The sequence below is a fragment of the Heptranchias perlo genome, unplaced genomic scaffold, assembly GCF_035084215.1.
Source record: "Heptranchias perlo isolate sHepPer1 unplaced genomic scaffold, sHepPer1.hap1 HAP1_SCAFFOLD_65, whole genome shotgun sequence".
NCBI classification, from domain to species: domain Eukaryota; kingdom Metazoa; phylum Chordata; class Chondrichthyes; order Hexanchiformes; family Hexanchidae; genus Heptranchias; species Heptranchias perlo.
In genome coordinates, this window is record NW_027139677.1 from 509,992 (window position 1) to 537,163 (window position 27,172).

The 27,172-nt window shown below is 46.3% G+C and overlaps 1 protein-coding gene across 1 annotated transcript; it reads right to left on the reverse strand.

Annotated features, from left to right (window-relative positions):
• Window positions 1-700: 700 nt before the first annotated feature.
• LOC137318099 (NACHT, LRR and PYD domains-containing protein 3-like) lies at window positions 701-26,303 on the reverse strand. Its single transcript, XM_067981074.1, has 8 exons — window positions 26,232-26,303; window positions 24,006-24,177; window positions 23,836-23,901; window positions 16,434-18,221; window positions 15,705-15,939; window positions 15,117-15,203; window positions 14,049-14,194; window positions 701-825 (listed from the first exon to the last, which is right to left on the reverse strand). The coding sequence occupies exons 1-8, from the start codon at window positions 26,301-26,303 to the stop codon at window positions 701-703; spliced, it is 2,691 nt and encodes an 896-aa protein (XP_067837175.1).
• Between the last annotated feature and the right edge of the window lie 869 nt (window positions 26,304-27,172).

A 27,172-nucleotide genomic window follows, 5' to 3' on the forward strand; every position in this document is an offset into this window, starting at 1 on the left:
CCTCCCATTTATTGTGAATTCCCTTGCCTTGTTTGTTCTCCGCAAATGTATTACCTCACACTTCTCCGGATTGAACTCCATTTGACACTTTTCTGCCAATCTGACCCGTCCATTGATATCGTCCTACAGTCTGCAGCTTTCCTCCTCACTATCAACCACACGGCCTATGTTTGTATCATCCGCAAATTTCGAATCATGCCCCCTAATTTTAAGCCCAAATCTATCATGTACACCACAAAAAGCAAATGACCAAGTACCGAGCCCTGTGGAATCCCACTGGAAACAGCCTTCGAATTGCAAAAACACCCGTCGACCATTACCATTTGCTTCCTAACTGAGCCAATATTAGATCCAAGTTGCCACATTCCCTTGGATCCTACGGGTCTTTACTTTTTTGACCAATCTGCCATGTGGGACCTTGTAAAAACCCTTGTTAAAACCCATGTAGACGACATCAATTGCGCTACCCTCATCGATCCTACTTATCACCTCCTCGAAAAATTCACTCAAGTCAGTCAGGCACGACCTCCCCTTAACAATTCCGTGCTGGCTGTCCTTGATTAGTCCGTGCCTTTCGAAGTGACAGTTTATCCTTTCCCTCAGAATTGATTCCAATAATTTGCTCACCACCGGGGTTAGGCTGACTGGCCTGTAATTACTCGGTCTATCCTTCGCTCCTTTTTTAAACAAAGGTACAACGTTAGCAGTCCTCCAATCCTCCGGCACTACGCATGTATCCAGTGAAGTTTGGAAAATGATGTACTTTCCCGGACGAAATGCGCCTTGTTGACACAGACTCAACATCGTTTCCAATAACTGATGGACCTGAGAGTGAAGAGTGAAACGGTTAATTTCTTAAAATGATCTGCCAAATTAAGAGTAGCCAATTATAACGAGATATGATAAATTGTTGAATGAGAAGATTGCAGATACAGGCATTCGTGGGCACTTTTACTGAAATTTGCCATAGATGGGGGAGGCAGAATAGGCGAAATCACATATGCTGACCGTTATAGGACACGCGCAACATTCAGTACTATTTAAGACAATGGGATTGATTATTGGACGGGACGTGGAACGGGCGGCAGATGCGATACCGCCTGTTTTGCGACCATGCCCAAGTCGATTTTCACACCTCAGAGGGAAATGAGAAACGTTACCTTCTTTAATGTTAGATAGGGACAGGAGTAGGCCGTTCAGCCCATCGAACCTTTTCCTGCATTCAATTGGATAATGGCTGATCTGTATCGCAACGACACTTACCCGCCTTTCTCCAGATTACTTGATGCCCTTATCTTACCAAAATGTATCGACCTCAGACTTGAAAGTTGCAATTGACCCAGCAACCACAGCCTTTTGTGGGAGAGAGGCTCAGATGTAAATTACCTTTTGTGTGGACTGCCGGAGCTGTAATTTTAAGATCGTGGGCGTGGAATTGGACATGGAATTGGTTGCAAAACAGACGGTATTGTGGTAGTGGCGTGTTTTACGCTCCGTCCGATATTTAATTGCATTGACTTCAATAGACTGAATATCAGGTGCATCATATAACGACTGGAAAATGAGGCAAGAGTGCCTTAATTCATTTACTCAGTAGCTTGTGGGGGTCCTAATTAATGGTCGGAGATGTGAACTCATTCAATCCGAACCCGGAGATGTAAGACAGTTCAGCGAGCAATATTAGGCATCCTTCATATCTAGACATGGACTGGGAGGTTAAACCCAGACGGTATCTTCGTGAGGAGGTAAGGTGAAGGGGTTAAAGTTTCATCTGATTCCTCTGCATGGATTTGTTGGGTAACTAAATCCCAGCGTTCTAACGGGGGCTTATAAAAGATAAAGTACTGGTTCAGAAGCGATTTTGCTGCCACTGAGGCCCAGCTAACACCAGTATAGAATGAAATATAAGTAAATCTGTAGGAATGAACCACTCTACAGATATCAACAAATGAACAGGATTGCAGGTACAATGTATATAAAGATATCAGAGTAAGAGTGTCTGGTCTTGGGCATACCCCAGTTTCAGCACTGAGAACTAAATCAGTGAACATCGTGAGAGTCAGTGACAGGGCGGGAAAAACCGATTTACAGGAGTACAGCTACAAACCAATTGAAAAGCCGATTCCCAGGTCTACAGGTACTACCAAAGGGAGAGATCTGGGTTGGAATAGCCGATTCCCAGGTGCACAGGTATAACACCAGGGAGAGGTCTGGGTGGGAAAATCCGATTCCCAGGTGTACAAGTACAACCCCAGGGAGAGGTCTGGGTGGGAATAGCCGATTCCCAGGTGCACAGGTACAACACAACGGAGAGGTCTGGTCCGGAATATCCGATTCCCAGGTTTACAGGTACAAACCCAGGGAGAGGTCTGGGTGGGAATAGCCGATTCCCAGGTTTACAGGTCCAACCCCAGGGAGACGTCTGGGTGGGAAAAGCCGATTCCCAGGTGTACAGGTATAACACCAGGGAGAGGTCAGGGTGAGAATAGCCGATTCCCAGGTGCACAGTTACAACCCCATGGAGAGGTCTCGGTGAGATTAGCCGATTCCCAGGTTCACTGCACAACAGCTGCCCACCAGAGTCAGGGAGGAGGGAACTGAACTTCATTCACTCAAGGAGAACTTTTTTACCCGTTTAAAAATGTTGGAAAATCTTTGCCGAGGCCCGCTTCCAACCCACTATTCCTTCAGATTTCATTCTCTGCATTTCTTATTGTTTCGGTGATTATTGATTAACTCTCGTGGAGATTAAAACAGAGCATCTTAAAACTGTTTGTAGGGCAGTTAACCTTTGAATCGAAAAGGCAGGTGATGAACCGAGGGAACAGGAGTGGGCCATTCAGCCCCTCGAGCACATTCTGTCATTCAATTGTTTCCTGGTTGATCCGTACCTTAATTCCATTTACCCGCTTTTGCTCCATGTCCCTTACCCAACAAAAATGTATCGATCTCAGTTCTGAAATTGAAATTGATCCATATCAGATTGCAAAGAAGGAACATACAGAGGATTGAGGAGAGGGGCATCAGATTTAGGAGAAAGGGCAGCTTGATGAGAACTGATCAGGTTCCGGAGAAAGGGTCAGATTGAGGAGAAGGGAAAGATTGAGAAAAAGGCTTAAGATTGAGGATAAGGTTTGTTTTGGAGAGTGCAGCTCTCCCTCTGTACTGTCCTGAAACAGAGACAGAAAGACAGAATCAGAGAGACAGAGTGACATATCATATCCTCTCCATGACAACGGCCGCCTATTTCCACCTCAGTAACAGCGCCCGTCTTCTCCCCTGCCTCAGCTCATCTGCTGCTGAAACCTTCATCATGCCTTTTTCACCTCCAGGCTTCACTAGTCTAATGCTCTCCTGGCCAGCCTCCAATCTTCCACCATCCGTAAACTCCAGCTGATCCGAAACTCGCACCAAGTTCCCTTCACCCAACACCGGGTCAAATAGTCTTTTTTTTCACTATTTTTATCACTGATGAACAAATGTGTTCAAAGTAATTGTTTTAATACACATTCTTTACAAATTCCTATAATTATTCTCTTGAATATTTGCTCACAACCGTGTCCAGGAGATTAATATTTAATTCCTGGAGTTTCCGGGACACGCCTGGAGAGAGAGAGGAGAAAGAGAGTCAGAGAGAGGATAGAGAGTCAAAGAGAAATAGACGGAGAGAGAGAGAGAGCGAGAGAGAGCGAGAGAGATAGAGAGAGGATATAGAGTCAGTGGGAGGATAGAGAGACAGAGAGAGAGTGAGAGAGACAGGGAGAGATAGAGACACAGAGAGAGAGAGGATAGAGAGAGAGAGATAGAGAGAGGATCGAGAGGGAGACAGAGGGAGGATAGCGAGAGTGTCAGAGAGAGGCTAGAGAGAAAGACAGAGAGAGGATAGAGAGAGAGAGTCAGAGAGAAGATAGAAAGTGAGACAGAGAGAGGATGGAGAGAGAGTCAGAGAGAGGATAGAGAGAGTCAGAGAGAGGATAGAGAGTCAAAGAGAAATAGACGGAGAGAGAGAGAGCAAGAGAGAGCGAGAGCAAGAGAGAGCGAGAGAGATAGAGAGAGGATATAGAGTCAGTGGGAGGATAGAGAGACAGAGAGAGAGTGAGAGCGACAGGGAGAGATAGAGACACAGAGAGAGAGAGAGGATAGAGAGAGAGAGAGATAGAGAGAGGATCGAGAGGGAGACAGAGGGAGGATAGGGAGTCAAAGAGAGTCATAGAGAGAGAGACAGAGAGAAGATCAAGAGAGAAAGAGAGAGGATAGAGAGAGAGACAGAGAAAGGATAGAGGAAGAGAGAGTCAGAGAGAGGATGGAGAGAGAGCCAGAGGGAGGAAAGAGAAAGAGTCAGAAAGGGGATAGAGAGAAAGAGAGTCAGAGAGAGGATATAGAGTCGGAGGGAGGATAGAGAGAGAGTCAGAGAGAGGATAGAGAGAGTCAGAGAGAGGATATAGAGAGAGAGAGTTAGAGAGAGGATAGAGACAGATTCCGAGAGAGGATAGAGAGAGAGGGAGAGAGTCAGAGAGAGAGAAGTATGTTGCTCTGGACAGAGATAGACAGAGGATCGAGAGAGTCAAAGAGAGGATAGAGAGTCAGAGACAGAGAGAGAGACGGAGTGGGAGAGAGAGAAGAGAGAGAGAGAGAGAGAGACGGAGAGGGAGTGAGAGAGCGAGAGAGAGAGAGAGTCAAAGAGAGGATAGAGAGTCAGAGGGAGAGAGAGAAGGGGAGAGAGAGAGACAGAGCGAGAGAGACAGGGAGAGAGAGAGACAGGAAGCTAGAGAGAGGAGAGACAGAGAGAGGATAGAGAGACAGAGGATAGAGGGACAGAGAGAGGATAGAGAAAGAGGAGAGAGAGAGACAGAGAGAGGATAGAGAGAGTCAAAGAGAGGATGGAAAGAGAGTCAAAGAAAAGATAGAGGGAGAGACAGAGAGGTTAGAGAAAGAGGAGAGAGAGAGACAGAGAGAGGATAGAGAGAGTCAGAGAGAGGATGGAAAGAGAGTCAAAGAAAAGATAAAGGGAGAGACAGAGAGAGGATAGAGAGAGAGTAGGAGGGAGGAAAGAGAGAGCGAGTCAGAGAGGGGATAGAGAATAGAGTCAGGGAGAGTATAGAGAGGATGCAAAGAGGCTTCAAGGCGATTTAGATAAGTTCAGTGAGCGGGCAAATGCATGGCAGATGCAGTAAAATCATAGAATAGAATCAGAGAGGTTTACAACATGGAAACAGGCCCTTCGGCCCAACATGTCCATGTCGCCCAGTTTATACCACGAAGCTAGTCCCAATTGCCTGCACTTGGCCCATACCCCCAATATACCCATTTTACCCATGCTTTTTAAAAGATAAATTGTACCCGCCTCTACTACTGCCTCTGGCAGCTCGTTCCAGACACTCACCGCCCTTTGAGTGAAATAATTGCCGCTCTGGACCCTTTAGAATCTCACCCCTCTCACCTTAAATCTATGTCCCCTCGTTATAGACTCCCCTACCTTTGGGAAAATATTTTGACTATATACCTTATCTATGCCCCTCATTATTTTATAGACTTCTATAAGATCACCCCTTAACCTCCTACTCTCCAAGGAAAAAAGTCCCAGTCCATCCAACCTCTCCCTATAAGTCAAACCATCAAGTCCCTGTAGCATCCTAGTAAATCTTTTCTGCACTCTTTCTAGTTTAATAATATCTTTTCTATAATAGGGTGACAAGAACTGTACAATTGTGGCCTTACTAATGTCTTGTACAACTTCAGCAAGACATCCCAACTCCTGTATTCAATGTTCTGACCAATGAAACCAAGCATGCCGAATGCCTTCTTCACCACCCTATTCACCTGTTACTCCACTTTCAAGGAGCTATGAACCTGTACTCATAGCTCTCTTTGTTCTATAACTCACCCCAACGCCCTACCATTAACGGAGCAGGTCATGGCCCGATTCGATCTACCAAAATGCATCACCTCACATTTATCTAAATTAAACTCCATCTGCAAGTCATCGGCCCACTGGCCCAATTTATCAAGATCCCGTTGCAATCCTCGATAACCTTCTTCACTGTCCACAATGCCACCAATCTTGGTGTCATCTGCAAACTCACTAACCATGCCTCCTAAATTCTCATCCAAATCATTAATATAAATAACAAATAACAGCGGACCCAGCACCGATCCCTCAGGCACACCGCTGGTCACAGGCCTCCAGTTTGAAAAACAAACCTCTACAACCACCCTCTGTCTTCTGTCGTCAAGCCAATTTTGTATCCAATTGGCTACCTCACCTTGGATCCCGTGAGATTTAACCTTATGTAACAACCTACCATGCGGTACCTTGTCAAAGGCTTTGCTAAAGTCCATGTAGACCACGTCTACTGCACAGCCCTCATCTATCTTCTTGGTTACCCCTTCAAAGAACTCAATCACATTCGTGAGACATGATTTTCCTCTCACAAAACCATGCTGACTGTTCCTAATCAGTCCCTGCCTCTCCAAATGCCTGTCGATCCTGTCCCTCAGAATACCCGCCAACAAATTACCCACTACAGATGTCAGGCTCACCGGTCTGTAGTTCCAAGGCTTTTCCCTGCCGCCCTTCTTAAACAAGGGCACAACATTTGCTACCCTCCAATCTTCAGTCCCCAAACCTGTAGTTGTCGATGATTCAAATATCTCTGCTAGGGGACCCGCAATTTCCTCCCTAATCTCCCATAACGTCCTGGGATACATTTCATCAGGTCCTGGAGATTTATCTACCTTGATGCGCGTTAAGACTTCCAGCATCTCCCTCTCTGTAATATGTACACACCTCAAGAAATCACTATTTATTTCCCCAAGTTCCCTAACATCCATGCCTTTCTCAACCGTAAATACCGATGTGAAATATTCAATCAGGATCTCACCCATCTCTTGTGGTTCCGTACATAGATGACCTTGTTGATCCTGAAGAGGCCCTACTCTCTCCCTAGTTACTCTTTTGTCCTTTATGTATTTGTAGAAGCTCTTTGGATTCTCATTTGCCTTATCTGCCAAAGCAATCTCATTTTCGCCCTCCTGATTTCTCTCTTAACTCTACTCCGGCAATCTCTATACGCTTCAAGGGATCAATTTGATCCCAGCTGTCTATGCATGTCATATGCCTCCTTCTTCTTTTTGACTAGGGCCTCAATCTTTCGAGTCATCCAAGGTTCACTGCTTCTACCAGCCTTGCCCTTCACTTTATAAGGAATGTGCTTACCCTGAACCCTGGTTAACACACTTTTAAAAGCCTCCCACTTACCAGACGTCCATTTGCCTGCCAACAGACTCTCCCAATCAACTTCTGAAAGTTCCTGTCTAATACCATTAAATGTGGTTAAATATGAAGTTATCCACTTTGGAAGGAAAAACAGAAAGGCAGAGTATTATTTAAATGGTGATAGATTGGGAAGTATTGATGTACAAAGGGACCTGGGTGTCCTTGTACAACAGTCGCTGAGCGCAAACATGCTGGTGCAGCAAGCAGTTAGGAAGGCAAATGGTATGTTGGCCTTCATTGCAAGAGGATTTGAATACAGGAGCATGGATGTCTTACTGAAGTTATACAGGGCCTTGGTGATGCCACACCTTGAGTATTGTGTGCAGTTTTGGTCTCCTTACCTAAGGAAGGATGTACTTGCCATAAAGGGAGTGCAGCAAAGGTTCACCAGACTGATCCATGGGATGGCAGGAATGTCGTATGAGGAGAGATTGGGTTGACTAGGCCTGTATTCACTCGAGTTTAGAAGAATGAGATGGGATCTCATTGAAACGTATAAAATTATTGCAGGGCTGGACAGACTGGATGCAGGGAGAATGTTTCCCTTAGCTGGAGGGTTCAGATCGGGGTGGGGGGCACTGTCTCACGATACGGCGTAGGACATTGAGACTGAGATGAGGAGACATTTCATCATTTAGAGGGTGGTGAACCTGTGCAATTCTCGACCACAGAAGGCTGTGGAGGCCACTGATTATGTTTAAGAAGGACATAGATAGATTTCGAGACACGGAAGGCATCAAGCGGTATGGCGAGAGTGTGGGAATATGGTATTGAGATAGAGGATCAGCCATGATCATATTGAATGGTGGAGCAGGCTCGGCGGGCCGAATCGCCTAATTCTGCTCCTATTGTCCATGTTTCTATGAGAGAGAGGTGGAGAGAGGGAGGAAAGAGTGAAAGAGAGAGAGACAGCGCAAGATAGACAGAAAGGGAGAGACAGACAGAGAGAGAGAAGGAATGAGGGGGAGAAGGACAGACAGAGAGAGAGAGAGAGATAAAGAGAGCGATTCAAAGAGCGAGAGCGACAGAGAGAGGCAGACAGAGAGAAACAGGGAGAGAGAGATCGAGAGAGACACACAGACACAGATATAGACAGAGACAGACAGAGAGGGAGAAAGTTAGGCAAACGGAGAAATAGAGATATCGAGAGAGACAGAGAGATAGTCAGAGAGAGACAAAGAGACAGACAGAGAGACAGAGTTTCAGAGACAGAGAGACATATCATATCCGCTCCATCATCAAGACCGCCTGCTTCCACCTCCGTAACATAGCCCGTATCCATCCCTGGAGCATCCAGGACAGTCCTGGAGAGAGATAGAGAGATAGAGAGAGAGAGAAAGAGACAGAGACTGAGCCATGCAGAGAGAGAGAGGGGGAGAGAGAAAGACAGAAACAGAGAGTGATAGAGCGAGAGGGTTCGAGAGAGGGATAGAGAGAGACAGAGAGAGAGTGACAGTGACAGAGAGAGAGAGAGAGAGAGAGAGTAAGAGAGAAACAGTGAGAGAGAGAGAGAGAGAGATGTCCGGAATTTGAGTGAATTTCCGACAGCTTTTGAACTTATTACCAGCAGTGAGAACAGACTATGAAATGGTAAACGTGCGTGTTAACCAGCAGAAACTTCATAAAGTGACCTTCTAAACTGGAAATATGAATATTCATTTCATCGAATCAAAAAAGTTTGGGTCACTTTGTCCCGGGTAATACATCTGTCTTGATTTTGCCTTGGAGTGAGGGTAAAGAAGGAAAGACTCAATTTATACAGCGCCTTTCACCACCTCAGGATATCCCAAAGCGTTTTACAGCCAATGAAGCATTTTCGAGGTTATAGTCACTGTTGTAAGGTGGGAAAGGCGGCAGCGAATTTGTGCACAGCAAGATCCCACAAACAGCAAGGTGATAATGACCAGATAAGCTGTGTTTTAGAAATGTGGGCCAGGACATCGGGGCGTACTCCCCCTGCTCTTCTACGAAATACTGCCATGGGATCTTTTACGTCCACCTGAGAGGGCAGACGGGGCCTCAATTTACGTCTCATCTGAAGGACGGCACTTCCGGCAGTGCAGTACTCCCTCAGTACTGTACTGGGAGTGTCTGCCTAGATTTTGTGCTCAAGTATCTTGGACTTGAACCCACAAATATCTAATTCAGAGCCTGACAATGTCTTAATTGAAATTAAAAGCACTTGCAGGGAGCGCCCTGCAGCATGTAGATTGTCCAAATATGAAAGCAGCTGTAAACGATTTTCTTAGTTTTAAGTTTTATTTTTGAAAAGATGCACCTACGACTCAAAAATAAATAGCTGTGAATTCAGAAGCCATTTTCGGTCTTCATGTGAAATTGTATTGTAATGTAACCACACAGACACGTGGGGAGCTCGGGAGCAAATTGATTGGAATTCGATATTTTAATCGCATATTCATTTGGAGCACAGCTCAGCTCAATTCGAACCCAATGCTTGTAAAAGGGACAGCTGTCTCTTCAATCTCTCTCCCTCTCCGTCTATGTGTACGCACGTGTGTGCTTGTGTGCGTGCGTGTATGTGTGTGTGTGTGTGTGTGTGTTACATTTAATGAACTAAAGTTAACCAGAACCTGCTCAAAGGACACAACAGATCCAGATCTTGAAGGTTTGTTGATTTCCTCCGTCTCTCTGCTCTGTTGGTGGGAGGCTCATTTCCAGTCCCAGGTTTTTGTATATTCCCCATGTGCGTTGTGTGTGTTTCTTTGAACAGTTTGTCAGGGAGTTTCACCGCCTCAGGATCTTTACAAAGAGAGAGAGAGAGAGAGAAGCAACTCCCATCCTGTTCCGAAGGACTCCGTCAATGATTGATTTTAACTAAACAATCTAGCCCAGTGCAGTTAAACCTTGTCCCCTATAAATCCAAACGCACCATAGTGTGATCAAAGTTCTGTATTTCACAGGGCGATTGTGTCCCAGACACGGATTGCTCCCACCTCTATAAATTAAACGCAACCCTTTACTTTAAAAAGTGTCTGTCCAAACACAGCCCGTTTAGGGACTGAACCCCTCAAATAACCGGTACACTGAACATTACAATTGAAGCGATGTGTTCCCTTTTACCCACTGTGTGTACTGTACATGTACAGGAGCTGACACTGAGACCCGTACAGTATCGGACGGGACCGAATCGTTCCCTTTTACCCACTGTGTGTGCTGTACATGTACAGGAGCTGACACTGCGGCAAATAAGGGACGGACAGAACCAGACGGGAGTTGGATCTCTTTTACCCGCTATGTGTGACCTGTAAATGGACAGGAGCTGACAGTAAGACACACACGAGACGTACAGGACCAGACGGGAGTTGGTTCTCTCTTACCCTCTATGTGCTGTACATCGTTGCTGGGTCAGAATGTTGGATCTCCCTGACCGAAAGTCACTGTGGGACAATCTTCACCACACGGACAGCAACTGGTTCAAGAAGAAGGCCCGTCACAACCACCTTCTCAGGGGGCAACTAGGGATGGGCGATAAATGCCTGCCTTGTCAGCGACACCCCCACCTCCCGATAATGATTGAAAAAAGTGTATTTTACTTCCTTTAAAAGAAAGCAATTCTGACCCAGGATCTCGGTCTGAAAGTTGCTCTCATATTTTCTCTTTAATAATAATGAGAGTCCATTTACCACTTCAAGTATTTCCAGTTTTATTTCACACTACAAACCTTTGATGTTTTGGATTCAGGTTAATCATCGGTGTTTATTATTTTATTGATTATGAACTTTGGAAAAGTGCATTCCGTGCTGTCTTAACAGATCAAATGGACAATCGCTGCCTGTGATCACACAAACACTCGCAGCCCGGGCCTGCACTCCCTCAGAGATCTGAGCTGTCTCTGTCCCTCTGAACTGAACTGATTCCTCCATACTCTGAAACAGAGGTAAAGGATTAAACAGGCGACTGATCCATTCGGTCAAAATGCCAGAGACACTCGTTAATATTTAAATTACAAAATAGTCCCCTTTATACTGTAAAAAGGGAATTCGGGAAATTCTTGAAAAAGACAACTTTGCAGGACTATGGGGAAAGAATGGTTCCAGGGATCAGTGACCTCATTACGTGGATAGACTGGAAACGCTGGGATTGTTCTCCTTGGAGCAGAGAAGGTTGAGAGGAGATTTGATGGAGGTGTTCAAAATGATGAGGGGTCTAAACAAAGTAAATAAAGAACAACTGTTCCCACTGGTGGAAGAGTCATGAACCAGTGGACACAGGTTTAAGGTGATTGGCAAAAGAACCAAAGGCGATATGAGGAAAAACTTTATTATGCAGCGAATGTTTAGGATCTGGAATGCACTGCCCGAGGGGGTAGAGTAGGCAGATACAATCGTGGCTTTCAAAAAGGAATTAGATAGGAACCTAAAGGAGAAAATACTGAAGGGCTAGAAAGAAAGGGCGGAAGTGTGGGATTAGCCGGATTGCTCTTGCTGAGATCTGGCGTAGGCTCGATGGGCCGAATGGCCTACTTCTGTGCTGCAACCATTCTGTGATTCTAGGAGCGGTAGTTGGGAAGGGGGGGTGTGCGGGCGGGGGAAAGACTAATCGGAGAGCTCTTTCAAAGGGCCAGCACAGGCACAATGGGCCGAATGTCTTCCTTGTGTGCTGTGTCATTCTGTGGGGAGGAAATTAGTATTGGGCAGTGGTGTGAATTGGCATTATTGCATCTGACACCTGTTAGTTGGTCCATTGATAACCGTATAGTGATTGGTAGAATCGATACGGCCCAAGATCAATATTTACTTCCAGATACACGATTTTAACTTCCCCCTCCGCCCGGAAGGCACTGGCGAAAGTTTGGCGGGCAGTTAAAATGAGTAAACAATTTTACAACACCAAGTTATAGTCCAACAATTTTTATTTGAAATCTACAAGCTTTCGGAGGCTTCCTCCTTCCTCAGGTAAATGTGAGGGTTAAAACAGTTAAAATGAGGGAAGAGTCCTAACCTTAACCATCTCTTTCGATCAGGCGAGAGGGACACCCAAGAGACAGCTCGGTCACCGGGACCTGATCTGAAATATTGGTCAGAGGCCTGAGTCTGGGGAGCAGCGACCAATTCCCGGACAGGCCAGACCTGCCCTGATGGGGTCAGTGGGCTAGAAGAGTACCCAGGCAGGTGAGCAATTAAATTTTAATTTCAGGTGCCCTCCTTGTGCCAGGAGGGGCTTGACTGCTCCTGCGGGCCACACAATGAATCATTGGGCCTCGTTTGCTCCATGGCGATCGCGACCATAGGCGCCCAGCACCCCCACCCTCAGCCCGTTCCACCCCTCAACACTTAACTGGGTCCCCGGCTGCGGCTTCCTGCCGCCGTATTCCTGCTCCCGCCCATCGGCCAGGGAGTGGAGCTGGCCAAGTTAGGGCAGGGTCAGCGAGTAACATTTTACGAATAAGGCCCAGCCGTTAACATCAAAGGAACATAAGAACATTGGAACATATGTTCATATTAATGGAGGCATGGAGTCCAAAAACAAGGACATTATTCCTGAACCTTTTAAACCACTGGTTAGACCTCAGCTGGAGTGTCGTGTACAATTCTGGGCCCCACACTTTAGAAGGATGTCAAGGTCTTAGAGAGGGTGCAGAAGAGATTTGCCAGAATGGTACCAGGGGTGAGGGACTCGAGTTACGTGGAGAGACGAAAGAAGCTGGGATTGTTCTCCTTCGAGGACAGAAAGTCAAGGGGAGAATTAATAAAGGTTCCAAAATCATGAAGGGTTTTGATAGAGTAAATAACGAGAAACTGATTCCAGTAGCAGGAGGGTCAGTGACCAGTGACCAAACGGCAAAAGAACGAAAGAGCCAGAGGCGATATGAGGAAACATTTTTTTTACACAGCGAGTTTTTATGATCTGGAATGCACGGCCTGAAAGGCTGGCGGATGGAGATTCAATAATTACTTTCAAAAGGGAATTGGATAAATACTTGAAGGGAAAAACATTACAGGGATCTGGGGAGTGGGACTGATTGGATAACTCTTTCAAAGAGCCGGCACAGGCACGATGCGCCGAATGGCCTCATTCTGTGCTGTATGATTCTATAATACTATGATAGTACGATCGGCACATGGGAACAGGAGGAGGCCATTCAGCCTCTTGAACCTGTTCCGCCATTCATTCAGATCATGGTTGATCTGTCTCCAAACTCCACCCTCCCGCATCGGCTCCACGTCCAGTAATACCCTTGGGCGAGCAAAAATCTATCGATCTCAGATTTAAAATGATTTTAAAGTGCCTGCATCTATTGCTTTTCGCGGGAGAGAGTTCCACACTTCTAACACCATTTGTGTGGAGAAGTGTTTCCTAACTTCTCTCCTGAATGGCCTGGCTCTGATTTGAAGGTTTATCTCCCCTTGCCCTTGACTTCCCCACCAGTGGAAGAAGTTTTTCTCTGACTACCCTATCAATTCTGTTCAAAATCCTAAAAACCTCAATGAAATCATCCCCTTAACCCCTTATATTCCAGGGAATGCAATCCTAGTTTATGTAATCTCTCCTCATAATCTAACCATTGGAGTTCTGGTAACATTCTGGTAAATCTGGGCAGCAGTCATTCGAAGGCCAATTTATCATTTCTAAGGATGGTCCGAGTCTTTAGGTTCCAAGACTCCCGTCGGGGCTCACTTCACTCACCCCGCCCCCACTTTAAAACCGGGACCTATGATTCTATAAAAAAATGCATTGTCCATAAAAGGATGGGCTTATTTAATAAAAATCATTAACACTCGGACTCACTGAATCAGCTCCAAGTTTTTACAGCTGCGGATGAGGTTTCGCAGATCGGGAACACATTGGTCCGTGAATTGGTTTCCATCCAGGTACAGCATCGTCACGGAATGGTTCATACTGAAAGCCGTCTTGAGATCCTCAATGCCAGCAGCTGTCAGATTGTTATCCTGCAATCTAAAGAACGAAAGGACTGACATTTATATATAGGGCCTTTCACCACCTCAGGACATCCCAAAAAGCTTCACAGCCAATGAAGTGCTCATGTGAAGTGTAGTCCCTGTTGCAATGTCGGAAACAAGGCAGCCAATTTAAGCATAGCAAGATCCCTCAAACAGGAATGTGATAAATGATCAGATCATCTGTTTTTAGTGATGTTGGTTGATGAATAAATATTGGGCAGAACACCGGGGGAGAACTCCCCCCTGCTCTTCTTCCAAATAGTGACCGTTGGATATTTTACATCCACCTGAGCGGGGCAGACGGGGCCTCGGTTTAAAGTCTTATCTGAAGGACGGCACCTTTGACAGTGCAGCAATCCCTCAGTACAGACCCTCCTACAATGCAGCGCTGCCTCAGTACTGACCCTTCGGCAGTGCAGCGCTCCCTCAGTACTACCCCTCCGACAGTGCAGCGCTCCCTCAGCACTGAACCTCCGACAGTGCAGCACTCCCTCAGTACTGACCCTCCTACAATGCAGCGCTGCCTCAGTACTTAACCTCCGGCAGTGCAGCGATCCCTCAGTACTGGAACCAGGGAGTGTCGGCCTGGATTATCTGCTGAAGTGTCTGGAGTGGGACTTCTATCCAGAAGCTACTGACTGAGAGACAAGAGCGCTACCGACTGAGCCACTGCCGACACCTGTGATTAATAATTGATATCGGAATTAAGTAAAGCTCGAAAAGGCAGTAAGATCTTGCAATATATTTAAAGAACAATGAGTGATTACAACTAAAGCAGTGAGTTTGGGTCAAGCCCTCTATTTACACCCAGCTTGATTTTACTCTATTGATCAACGGTAAAATCAGGCGGGGTGTAAAACAGGACCCGACTTGCCCCGACCCGGGCGGGTTAGATTAACATCTGGAGCATCACTTACTCCAGCCTCTCCGTTTTACAGTTCGGGTGCCTCAATGCCAGAGATAATAGTTTGACTCCTGCGTCTCCGATATTATTGTGATTCAGCCTGGACACAAAGAGAAAAAGTGTCACGGATAAGGTAAAAAAACAAATCTCGCTTCTGATCTAAATCTCTTGCAGTTTACAGGAAAGTTTCTCCTTAGAGCAGAGAAGGTTAAGAGCAGATTTGAAGAGGTGTTCAAAATCATGAAGGGTTTTGATGGAGGAGATAGGGAGAAACTGTTTCCAGTGGCAGGAGGGTCAGTAACCAGAGGACACGGATTTACGGTAATTGGCAAATGAACCAGAGGGGGAGATGAGGAGAATTCTTTTTACGCAGCGAGTTGTGATGATCTGTGATTCACTGCCTAAAGGGAGGTGGAAACAAATTCAATAATAAACTTCAAAGGGGGAATTGGAGAAATACTGGAAGGGAAAAATTTGCAGGAAAGGGGGAGTGTGGGACTAATTGGAAAGTTCTGTCAAAGATCCGGCACAGGCACGATGGGCCGAATGGAATGCGCAAAAAAAATCTCCTCTTCTCCCCTCTGGCTCTTTTCCCACTTACCTTAAATCCATGTCCCCTGGTTCACGACCCTTCTGCCGCTGGAAACAGTTTCTACTTATTTTTACTCCAACAAACCCTTCATGAGTTTGATCACTTCTATCAAATCTCCCATTAACCTTCTCTGCTCTAAGGAGAACAACCCCAGTTTCCTCAATCTCTCCACGAAACTGAAATCCCTCAACCCTGTTACCATTCTGGTAAATCCCCTCTGCATCCTCTCCGAGGCCTTCACATCCTTCCAAAAGTGCAGTACCGAGAATTGGCCACAATACGACAGTTGGGGCCGAACCAGTGCTTGAAAAAGGCTTGGCGTAACTATATACGGAGAAAAAACAGTGTACCTTTTAAGAGATGAACAGCTTTTAACCAGATTAAGAGGCAGGGAAAAGGGGGGGGGGAGAGCAAAAGGGAGAGGTCTGTGATGGGGTGGAACACAGAAGTGATTCAATGGCAAAAGTGGATGATGTTGCAAGGCAAAAGGGGGCGGACAAGTATTAAAACAAAAGACAGGTCCAGAGGAGGTGGAATTGGTTGCAGCAGAATAGCAGAGAAGGTGGGAAGCAACAAAAATCTGGAAAGGAGGAAAAGGCTCTTGTGGCCCTGGAATGTGTAGTGGAAGAACGGTGGGCCCAACTGGAGGAAGGCACGTATTGAAGTTTATTTAAGTGAATTACAGCCGGGACATTTAACAGGCGACACTGGGACACTGTCCCGTTTTTGTGTCCCTACTCGTTTCCAATTTCAGCCCTCCCTCTCCCGTTAATAAATACCTCAGAACTTTGCATTTGTGCATCGCGGGGACCAGTCGCTTGACCCCTTCCTCCTGGATGTAGCATTTCTCCAAATTCAGCTCCTCCAGAGTTTCGCACAGTCGGACAACGTGGGAGAGCACGGCGCAGTCGAGGGGGCTCAGCCTCAGCGCGAGCCGCGGGTTGGAATCCCCGAAGTTCAGCCTTTCCACCGCCCCGACTGTCCGCTGGGCCAGCGCACTGTTCTGAGACTCGCACAGGTAGTGGAACAGATTGAGGAGCTGTCTCTTGCCCTCGTTCCTGTCTGTCCTCTTGATCTCAGCCTGAACGTTGATCTTCAGCCAGTCGACGGCCTGGCAGATGGTATGGTGGTTCAACGGGCCCAGGATCTCCTCCAGCTGCTCGGCGGAGGCGGGCGACGAGAGGCCCACCACGAAGCGGAGAAAGATCTCAAAGCGGCCGTCGTCCTTCCTGAACGCCCAGTTAAGGAGTTCGAACACGTTCTGGCGCTTCGGGGTCAGGTACTGAGCCAGGGCGGCAAAGAACTCTTGGATAGTGAGATGGAGAAACGTATAGACAACATTCCTCGCCTCCTCGTCCCTCTCCAGGATCTCCATCATGAAGCCGGAAATGAACTTAGAGGGCTCCAGCTGGTGTTGGCGGAAGTGATCTTCGTTGAAGACGATGACCCTCTCGGAAACTCCCTGGTAGGCCATCTCCCCGGCTCGGAGCAACATGGCCCGCTGGTCTTCAACATCCCGACAGTGGTTCCTCAAGAGGTTACAAACGTAGTTGGAGAAGAGTTGCGTGATTGTTTTGGGGAGCGGTCGTTTCCCCTCCGGTTGAGTGAAGAGCGGGCCTAAGGTGGAGCACGTGATCCAGCAGTAGGAAGGGTTGTAGCACATGGTGTACAGGATCTCGTTCTCCTCAACGTGTTTGAAGACGTCGGCGGACAGTTTCTCGTCCCCGAAGAAGCGTCTGAAATAATCCTTCCGTTCGGCGGCGAGGAAGCCCAGAATCTCGGCCCAGAGGTTGATGTTGGCCTGTTCCAAAGAGTCAAGGGCGGTTGGTCGGCTTGTGAGCAGCACGGAACATCCTTTCAGCAACCGTTCCTGCACCAGGCAGCGGACAATCTCGGACACTTCACATCTGCTTTCGGGCCCTGTACAGCCGTGCCCAGAGACTTGACTTGCCCCACGGCCGGTGAAATCAATCCTGTACTGGAACTCATCCAACCCATCGAACACAAAGAGCAGATATTCCGGCCTCATCCATATCTCTCCAAGTATCTTTTCCAAATAAGGGTAGGACTCTAACACCATGTCTTTCAGGGACGTGCTCCCCTTTACGGCGTTGAGGTCTCTGAATTTGAAATGAAAGACGAATTGGAACTGAGGATAGATGTTCCCCAAGGCCCATTCATGGACCATCTTCTGGACCATGGTGGTCTTACCGATCCCGGCCACCCCACTGACCACTGAGGTCCCAGACAGGCTGCTGTGGCCGAAGCTACTCCTGAACAGTTGATGGATGCGGATCTTCTCCAGTTCACTGACCACATGCTTCTGCTGCCACTCCTCGTGGTCCCTGCCTCTGGCCAGCAGCTCGTGCTCCACTAGTCTCCGCTCCCGGAGAGAAGAAATAACTACCAGTTCGGTGTAGCGATTGGTGCCGGAGAAACTCTTTGCCTTGTCCCTTCCTCGGATGGCGCCTTTGGCCACCCTCTCGTTTTGGGAGCAGAGATGTTCCTTGTGCTGCTTCTGGATATCTTTCGGGGCAACATTAACAACGCCATTAGTGTCGATCTCCGTGTCATGTCAGGCCGCTCCACGGGGTGGAAACATATCTCGATCGGATTGACGGTCCGTTATACGTCCTGCCTGATATTCAATACCATGAACTGCAATATTGGGCGAGACATATAACGGACGGTGGATGAAATACCGCCTGTTTTGCACCAGCTCCCGAGATGAGTTTCCACCCCACACCTATTTACTTTAGCATTGGGTGCGATTTTAACTCTGGGCAATGATGTAAAATGGCCGATGTCGAATTGGTCGCCCGTTCTACAAGTGGACCGATTTTCCCATCCATTGCCTCCAGTGGAGAGGAAAATCGGGCGGAGTGTACAACAGGCGGCTAATTCGATATCACATAATTTGCATCGTCGGCAAAAGTTAAAATGACACCCAATGGAAAGAAATTGGGCGGAGTTTAAAACGGATTGGTGATTCGCTAGCGCCCATCTTGCCCTAAAAAATTTTACCCCTCCCCTGCCAGAGACTAGAAATGACCTTCTGCCTTATTCGGGTACCAACATTTAATGTTGGCGGTGAGGGATCTTAAGGGTATCGTACAGGTCCGTTCAGACTTGCTACCCCAATATGATGAACAGTAATTTCTAGTTTCATACACTGTTCCTTTTCCAGCTTGCAAGAGGAAACTTCTATTTCTGCCATTCGCAAAGTTACATATCGCAGTGAAACGCTCGTTTTAACATTCAAAAGGCCGAGAATTACCCTGGAATCTGCTTCCTGGCCGCTCGCAACCTGCTCGTACCTCAATCAGTTTCCTTACATTGTGTCTGAGACTGCAGTGTTGTATCGGGAAATTTAGCACCATTGTGTACTGGATTCGAATGAGGTTTCTCTCCCCATTATTTTAGCCAAGGTCGTAAAGACATTCTTTACCAGCTCAGCTAGAACAAAGATGGCAGAATTTCAGACTAAGGCTCGAAGAGTTTATAGGCCACCATTTCAAGAGGAGACTTCAAGCCTTTGGGAGTGTCGAACGATGGGATAAACAGAGTGGAGCAGGATGGAACTTTTTATCTGTTTGTCTCTCTCTTTCTGATTATCTATATCTCTGGCTCTCTCTATATATATGTCGCTCTCTGTCGCTCTCTCTCTCGCTTTGTTTCCCTCTCTCCCTCTCTGTCTCACTCTGTCTCTCTCTCTCCCTCCCTCTCTGCCTGTCTCACTCTGTCTCTCTCTGCCCCCCCCTCTCTCTCTGTCTCTCTGTCTGTCTCTCTCTGTCTCTTTTGCTCTCTACCCCTCTGTCTCTCCCTCTCTCTCTCTCTCTGTCTGTCGCTTCCTCTCTGTCTCTCTCTCTCTGTCTCTCTCTATGTGTCCCTCTCTCTCTCCCTCTCTCTTTCTGTGTCTGTGTGTTTCTCTCTCTCTGCTCTCTCTCTTTGTCTCTCTCCCTCCCTCTCTGAATCTCTCTCTTCTTATCTCTAACTCTCTGTCTTTCCCTCTTCGAGTCTCTCTCTCTATCTCTATCAGTCTCTGTCTCTTCCTATCTGTCCCTCAGTCTCTCTGTCTCTGTCCCTGTCTCTCTCTCTCTCCCCGTCTCTCTTTCTTCCTGTCTATCTCCCTGTCTCTGCTGCACGGCAGATATATATAAAATATATTAGAAAGGGGACTAGTGCCAGAGGACTGGCGGACAGTTAATGTGACTCCTGTATTTAATAACGGAGATAGAACCAGTCCACGGATCTTTGGACCAATTAGCTTAATGTCGATGGCAGGAAAGGTAATGGAATCCTTACACAAAGATGTAATAGAAAACACGTAGAAACCAAAAATATAATAAAGAGTAGTCAGCACGGAATTCAAAAGGGAAGGTCATGCTTTGTCAACCTTTGAATTCTTTGAAGAAGTAACAGAAGGTGTAGACAATGGTGATGCAGTAGATAGCATATGTTTGGATTTTCAAAAGCCTTCGATAAGCTATCGCATAGTAGACATCTGACTAAGGTCAGAGCATGTGGACTCAGTGGACAAGTAGCAGAATGGATAGCAAGTTGGCTACAAAACAGAAAAGAGAGTCGGGATTAAATGTAGTTACTCAGACTGGCAAAAGGTGGGAAGTGGTGTTCCACAAGGATCGGTGCTGAGACCACTGTTGTTCACCATTTACATAAGCGATGTGGACTTAGGAATCGGGAAGTACAATAACAAAATTTGCAGACATCACCAAATTGGGGGTTATAGTTAATACAGAGGAGGACTGCAACATTAATAAACATGCAGAATGTGCGTGTAATTGGCAAAATAATTTCAATACAGATATGTGTGAGGTGGTACATTTTGGTTGGAAGAATAAGGATGCCACATTGGAAAATAAGAGTCTAAATGGGGTAAGGGGTCAGAGGGATCTGGGGTACAGATGCACAAATCACTAAAAGAAGCGACGCAAGTTAATAAACAAAGCACGGGTTCATTTCTAGAGGGAGAGAATTGAAAAGCAGCGAAGTTATGTTAACCTTATATCGAACCTTGGTTAGAACACCCTAAGAGCACTGTGAACAGTTCTGGTCTCCATGTTATAAAAAGGATAGAGAGGCACTGGAGCAAGTGCAAAGAAGATTTACTGGAATGATATCAGGTTATATATGTCAGGAAAGATTGAACAGGCTGCGGCGCCTTCCTATAGAAAAGAGAAGGCTGACCAGATAGACATCTTGAAGATTATGAAATGATTTGATAGAGTACATGCAGAGAAGATATTTCCACTTGCGGGGAGACCTGAACTAGGAATCATAAACTTGAGACAGTCACCATTAAATCCAGCAGGGAATTCAGGAGAAACTTCGTTACACAGGGAATGGTGAGAATGTGGAACTCGCTAACATAGGAAGTAGTTGGGGAGAATAGCGGAGATGCATTTAAGGGGAAGCTGGTGTAAAATAATACTGTGTCGGAACAAAAATTGCTAGATTATTTTAAAAAGTACCCTGCGCACAAAAGGGTCAAATAGAAGACTAGAATATCAAAAAACACAAGAACTGCCTGTTCTGCTGATAAGAGATCTCTATTAATCAAAGAACAGATGTCATTCATTGAGATGGCCAGCCTGTAACTAAGCAATTGTCAACAACGTATGTCCTGTATAATGAAATTGTCAAAACATGTCCCAGCCAAGCCATTGAAGTTCTGCTGTGTACATGTAAACGGTGTCACCTGAGACCACATGTTTGCCCGGGGAAGCATAAGATTAGAAGTTTTGACCAGCTCTGTCTTGTCAAAACAAAGGAAATAAAGATAATCCTGTTGACTGTTGAATTACTTTAAGGGTCTTCGAACTTGTTACCTGATAAGCAACAAACAAAGATCAATCCAGTGTATGGGAGGACATTTACACCTAATTGAGGCAAACAAGGACCCAGCAATCTTTGTAATAAACAAGCTGTTTAAAGACAAATCGGAAAAGACACTCAGGCTGTGCCTTTTAGATGAGTTTCAGCTAAAGAAAGAGTGGGCGGATCCAACAAAAATATAACGAAAGGTGTGAATCAAAAAACGCAAAGGATCTAAACAAAGCTCGGAACGAGATCTCCCGTTTTACGCTGTTGACCAGAAGACTTGAAACCGGGTAATGCCAACCTTGTATTGTGTTATTGCCGCTGAAATACTGTGTACATTGATGATTCCGCTGATGTTATAATAAATCCTTGTTATACCCATTTGGGACAGCCAAGTGAATTATTGGAAGGGAAACCACGGGCTGAGAGCCCACCAACAGGGGACGCGATTTGAATACGGGATAAACACACGAGGGAGAAAGGAATAAAATGATACGTTGATGGGGTAGGATGAGGAATGGTGGGAGGAGGGTCTTGTGGAATACAAACACCAGCACGGACCTGTTGGGCCGAATGGCCTGTTTCTGTGCTGTACCTTCTCGGTAGTTCTATTTAATTTCATAGAATTACAATGGGGGAACAGCCAGTTGGACCCGAACAGTCCGTGTTGGTGTTCACCCTCCACAGGAGCAGTATAACTAATCGCATCTGCTCGTCCTGTTCCCATATCGATTTACCCCCTCCCTTTCCTTCAATCACCGATCTAACCTATTCTGAAATGTAGATATAGTCTCTGCTTCAATCACTAACCCTTATTGCACAGTCTCACAGATAAGGAAAGGGTCTATAGCCCATTATCCTCTCGCTTCCCAAAGAGTTAATGCCAATTTTTGTGGTTTTGTTACTGAACTGGAATCCAGAGTCCTGGACTAATAATCCAGAGAACGTGAGTTCAAATCCCACCAGGGCTGTTTGAGAATTGGAAATCAGTTTTAAAAATGCTGGAAATAAAAAGCTGGAATCGGTAAAAGTGACCGGGAAGGTGTTGGATTTTCATAAAAACACAACTGGTTCACTGATGTCCCTTCAGGGGAAGGAAACCTGCCGTCCTTACTCAGTCAGGGCCTTTCTGCGACTCCACTCCTCACTCGGTTTGGGCCTATATGCGATTCCACTCCTTACCCAGTCTGGGCCTGTATGTGAATCCAGTCCTTACCCGGTCTGGGTCTATATGTGACTCCAGTCCTTACCCGGTCTAGGCCTATACGCCACTCCAGTCCTTACCCGGTCTAGGCCTATACGCCACTCTAATCCTTACCTGGTCTGGGCATATACGTCACTCCAATCCTTACCTGGTCTGGGCCTATACGTCACTCCAGTCCTTACCCGGTCTGGGCCTCTATGTGATTCCAGACCTTAGCCGGTATGGGCCTATATGTGACTCCAGTCCTTACCCGGTCTGGGCCTATACGTCACTCCAGACCTTAACCAGTCTGGGCCTATATGTAACTCTATTCTTTCCCCGGTTTGGGCCTATATGTAACTCCAGTCCTTACCCGTTCTGGGCCTATATGTGACTCCAATCCTTAGCCGGTCTGGGCATCTATGTGACTCCAGTCCTCACCCAGTCTGGGCCTATTTGTGACTCTAGTCTTTCCCCGGATTGGGCCTATTTGTGTCTCCAGTCCTTACCCGTTCTGGGCCGATATATGACTCCAGTCCTTACCCGTTCTGTACCTTTTTACGCCTCCAGTCCCCACACCAACGTGGTTGACTCTCAACTGCCCTCTGAGGTGGGCTTAGCAAGAAACTCAGCTGTATCCAAGAGAGTTTAGGGGTGGGCAATAACTGCCTGCGACGCCCACATCTCAAGAATGACTAAAGAAATAAACGATTGCAAGTTATTATTGACGCCCTGTGTACATTCGGGGGGGGGGGGTGTGCGTGGCCGGGGGTGGGGTGGAGATGTGATCTTTCTGACTGGTACAGGTCAGTACTGGGGCAATTTGCATTGGGGCATCAGAAACTTCAGACATTAAGTACCAGTTGGGGGGTGGGGGGTGGTGAAACTCGATTTGGGTGGTGATATAAAACGCTCGTTATACTTCAGTGGAGGTGAATATCGGGTGCAGGGCCAATATCGGCGGCAGTTGCGATACGGACCCGTTTTGGGCCCCCGCCTAAATCAAATTTCACCCGCTTCGTGTCTTAAGTTTGAAATCACCATTCGTCAGCTGCCGGATCCTCGTGGTATAAATCGGATGATCGCATTGGCTCAGAAGCTGAGCCATTGACTTACCTTTCAGATCACCTGACAGTTTCTCTTCCACCTGACTGCAGCGTGCGTTGTGAAGCAGATTCGGACCTGAGAAAGACGTTTCACCTCATTAGTATTGAGCTTTATCTCTGGGACAAATAGTGAAATAACCACTTCCGGTGGCCAGTTCGAGACATTGTGTCGGACAATACCTTTCTTCTGTATTTCCTTCAATATGTATTTCAGCTTTGGCCTGGCTCCCTGCATTTTCACCAAGGTTTCCCACAATGTCCGTTCTGCGCGGCCGTTCTTTTCCGTCACTCTATCCAGAAGGTATCGAGTGGCTTCCTTTCTGCGTTGGTGCTTCACTGATTGACTGATGAACTGCAATCACCAAGAGATAATGCGGAAGAAAGAAAGACAGAAAGATAGAAAGATAAAAAGAAAAAGGAAAGTTAGACTTTTGCAATTATATAGCGCCTTTCACGACCTCAGGATATCCCAAAGCATTTTACACCCAATTAAGTACTTTTGAAGTGTAGTCACTGTTGTAATGTATAAAAGGCGACAGCCAATTTGCGCACAGCAAGATCCCACAAAAAGCAATGTGATAATGACTAGATAATCTGATTTAGTGATGTTGGTTGAGGGATAAATATCGGGCTCAGGACACTGAGAAGAACTCCCTCTGCTCTTCTGCGAAATAATGGCCGTGGGATATTTTATGTCCATCAGACAGGGGCAGACGGAGCCTCGGTTTAACGTTTCAACAAAAAACGACACCAAGTGACAGTGCAGCACTCCCTCAGTACTAACACTGTGAGTGTCCACCTGGATTTTGTGCTCAACCCTCTGGACTGGAACTTGTACCCACTACCTGCAGACTCAAAGGCAAGAGTTCTACTCACTGAGTCACAGCTGACACCTGTAATGGTACTAGACCGCGACCATTGTGCTGAAATAACATCACCTTCAGTGGCTTGTTAGGGGAAAGGTTTAGAATTACAAAGAAACAGAAAATACAGAGCAGGCCTCAGTGAGGATCAATAGTAAAACATCGCTCGAAAGTAGCAATAAAATAAAGAAAGATGATTGTTTCCTTCAATGCCTGAAATACTGGGATTCATTTAACACCCATCTTGAGCCAGTGCAATTGCAGGAAATTCGAGTGTACCGTGCTTTAACCTGGGGGCGGAGCTATTGTAATGAGCCGTGATAGGTTCAAGGGAAAGGGATTGACAGATATGCGTACAACAGTCAGGAAATTCAGTTGCAGCGTAACACACTTGCGTCCGAGTTTCTTCGATTTTTAACACTGGGTATTTTTGCTTTACACCCGATTACACGTGTCTCACTTGCAGCGTCCTGCAGGGTTCCACTCAGGCTCAGCGCAACTTCCAAGAACAAGAAATTGTTGCAAGTTTTCAAGAGTAGCTGAGGAAGACCTGGCTGTCCAATCTCTCCAGAATGGTTCTGTGCATTTCTTGGCGCCGGTTAATGGACACAAGCAAGGGCCTAGTAGGTGATTGTCTAACAGCTTTCTTGGTTGGGAAATGGTGGGAGTGTTGGAGAGGGGAGGGGGAGAAGAACATCTGAGCGCCTACATGAAATAATGGGGATAATGTAGGGGAAAACCTGGCGTGGTGTATAATGGCGACCGACTGGGCAGTGTGCGGTTCACACCACCGCCCAAAGTTTAAATTGCCCACATTGGGCTGAGCTTCCAATTTCGGACCTGTCCGATTTTGCTGTACTTTGAGGCCTCCTTCTCAAGATGTAATCGATACTTTACTTTTAATGTTGAAAGTTTATAAAACCCTGGTTCAGGCCCCAGCTGGAGTATTGTGTCCAATTCTGGGCACCACACTTTAGAAGGACGCCAAGGCCTTAGAAAGGGTGCAGAAGAGATTTACTAGAATGGTACCGGGGATGAGGGACTAAAGTTATGTGGAGAGTTTGGGGAAACTGGGATTGTTCTCCTTAGCGCAGAGTCGGTTAAAAGAAGATTTAATAGAGGGATTCAAAATCGTGAAAAGTTTTGATGGAGTAAATAAGGAGAAACTGTTTCCAGTGGGAGAAAGTCCGGTAACCAGAGGACACAGATTTAAGGTAATGTGCAAAAGGTCCAGGGGCGACATTTTTTAATGCAGCGAGTTGTGATGATTTGGAGTGCACTGCCTGAAAGGGCGGTGGAAGCAGGTTCAATAGTAACTTTCCAAAGGTAAATCCTTGAAGAGGAAACATTTACAGGGCAATGGGGAAAGAGTGAGGGGAATAGGACTGATTGGAGAGACATTTCAAAGAGCCGGCACAGGCACGATTGGCCGAGTGGCCTCCACCTTTGCTGTACAATACTGCGATACGACTATGATTTACTCTCGATTCTAAATGACCAACGCTTTGACGCAAAATGAGGCAACTGGTGTAATCCAACATACCCCATATTCCTCGTCACTCAGTGAATTTTCTGCCATTAGTGCCAGGGCGATATTCTCCACCAGTTCAACCATCGCTTCCTCTATTCTCTGACGGTAGAACTGGGTGATGACTTGTAACTCTGTGTCATTATAACTGGCCAGAAGTCGTCTGACTCCATCTTTCTCCTCAGCTAAAAAAACAATGTAATTTAACGTGAATGAAAATTGCAACATACAAGATATGATTAAGTAATTTACAAGAATATTGTTTCAGCCGGTTGGCAACCAGTTGTAAATTCCCTCATCAACCCTTACCATTGCCAGTTATATAGTTGATCACCTTTCGAATTGCCCCTTTTCCACTTTTCCCTCCTGTCGGAGTACTTTGTCCTGGTCCCGTTTTCCACCCCTCAGCCATAATGGAAACATCTGCTCGGAATCTGAGCGGAAATAAACTTCATTCATTAGAATAGGTAAATATCGACAATTAATATCCGGTGGATTGATCCAATACAATTAATGGAATGAAGTTACGTTATGAATAGTTATTGATAGAGTAAATGAGGCGAAACTGTGGCAGGAGGATCGGTAACCAAAGGACGCTGATTTAACGTGATCGGCAACAGAATCAGAGGCGGAGATGAGGAAACATGAGGAAACATGAGGAACATGAGGAACATGAGGAAACGCAGAGAGTTTTGATGATCTGGAATTCACTGCCTGAAAGGGCGGTGGAAACAGATTCAATTGTAACTTTCAAAAGGAAATAATTGAAAATGAAAATGCTGCAGGGTTATGGGGAGCGAGCAGGGGAATTGGACTAATTAGTTAACTCTTTCAAAGAGCGGGCACAGACACGATGGGCCGAATGGCCTCCTCCTGTGCTGTATGATTCGATGATATCACAATTCTACCTTATTAAATTGTAAGGGGTACAATTATTAAGGTCTTCCTTCACTGCT

Excerpts from the sequence above, each read along its gene's own strand:
- LOC137318099 (XM_067981074.1), bottom strand. The coding sequence starts at position 26,303 with ATGGTTGAACTGGTGGAGAATATCGCCCTGGCACTAATGGCAGAAAAT. Across the intron at positions 18,222-23,835 it reads ACTGTCAGGTGATCTGAAAG|ATATCCAGAAGCAGCACAAG; the intron begins GTAAGTCAATGG and ends TTGCCCCGAAAG. Across the intron at positions 15,940-16,433 it reads AGGGCTGAAATTGGAAACGA|GATGTGAAGGCCTCGGAGAG; the intron begins GTAGGGACACAA and ends CACTTTTGGAAG.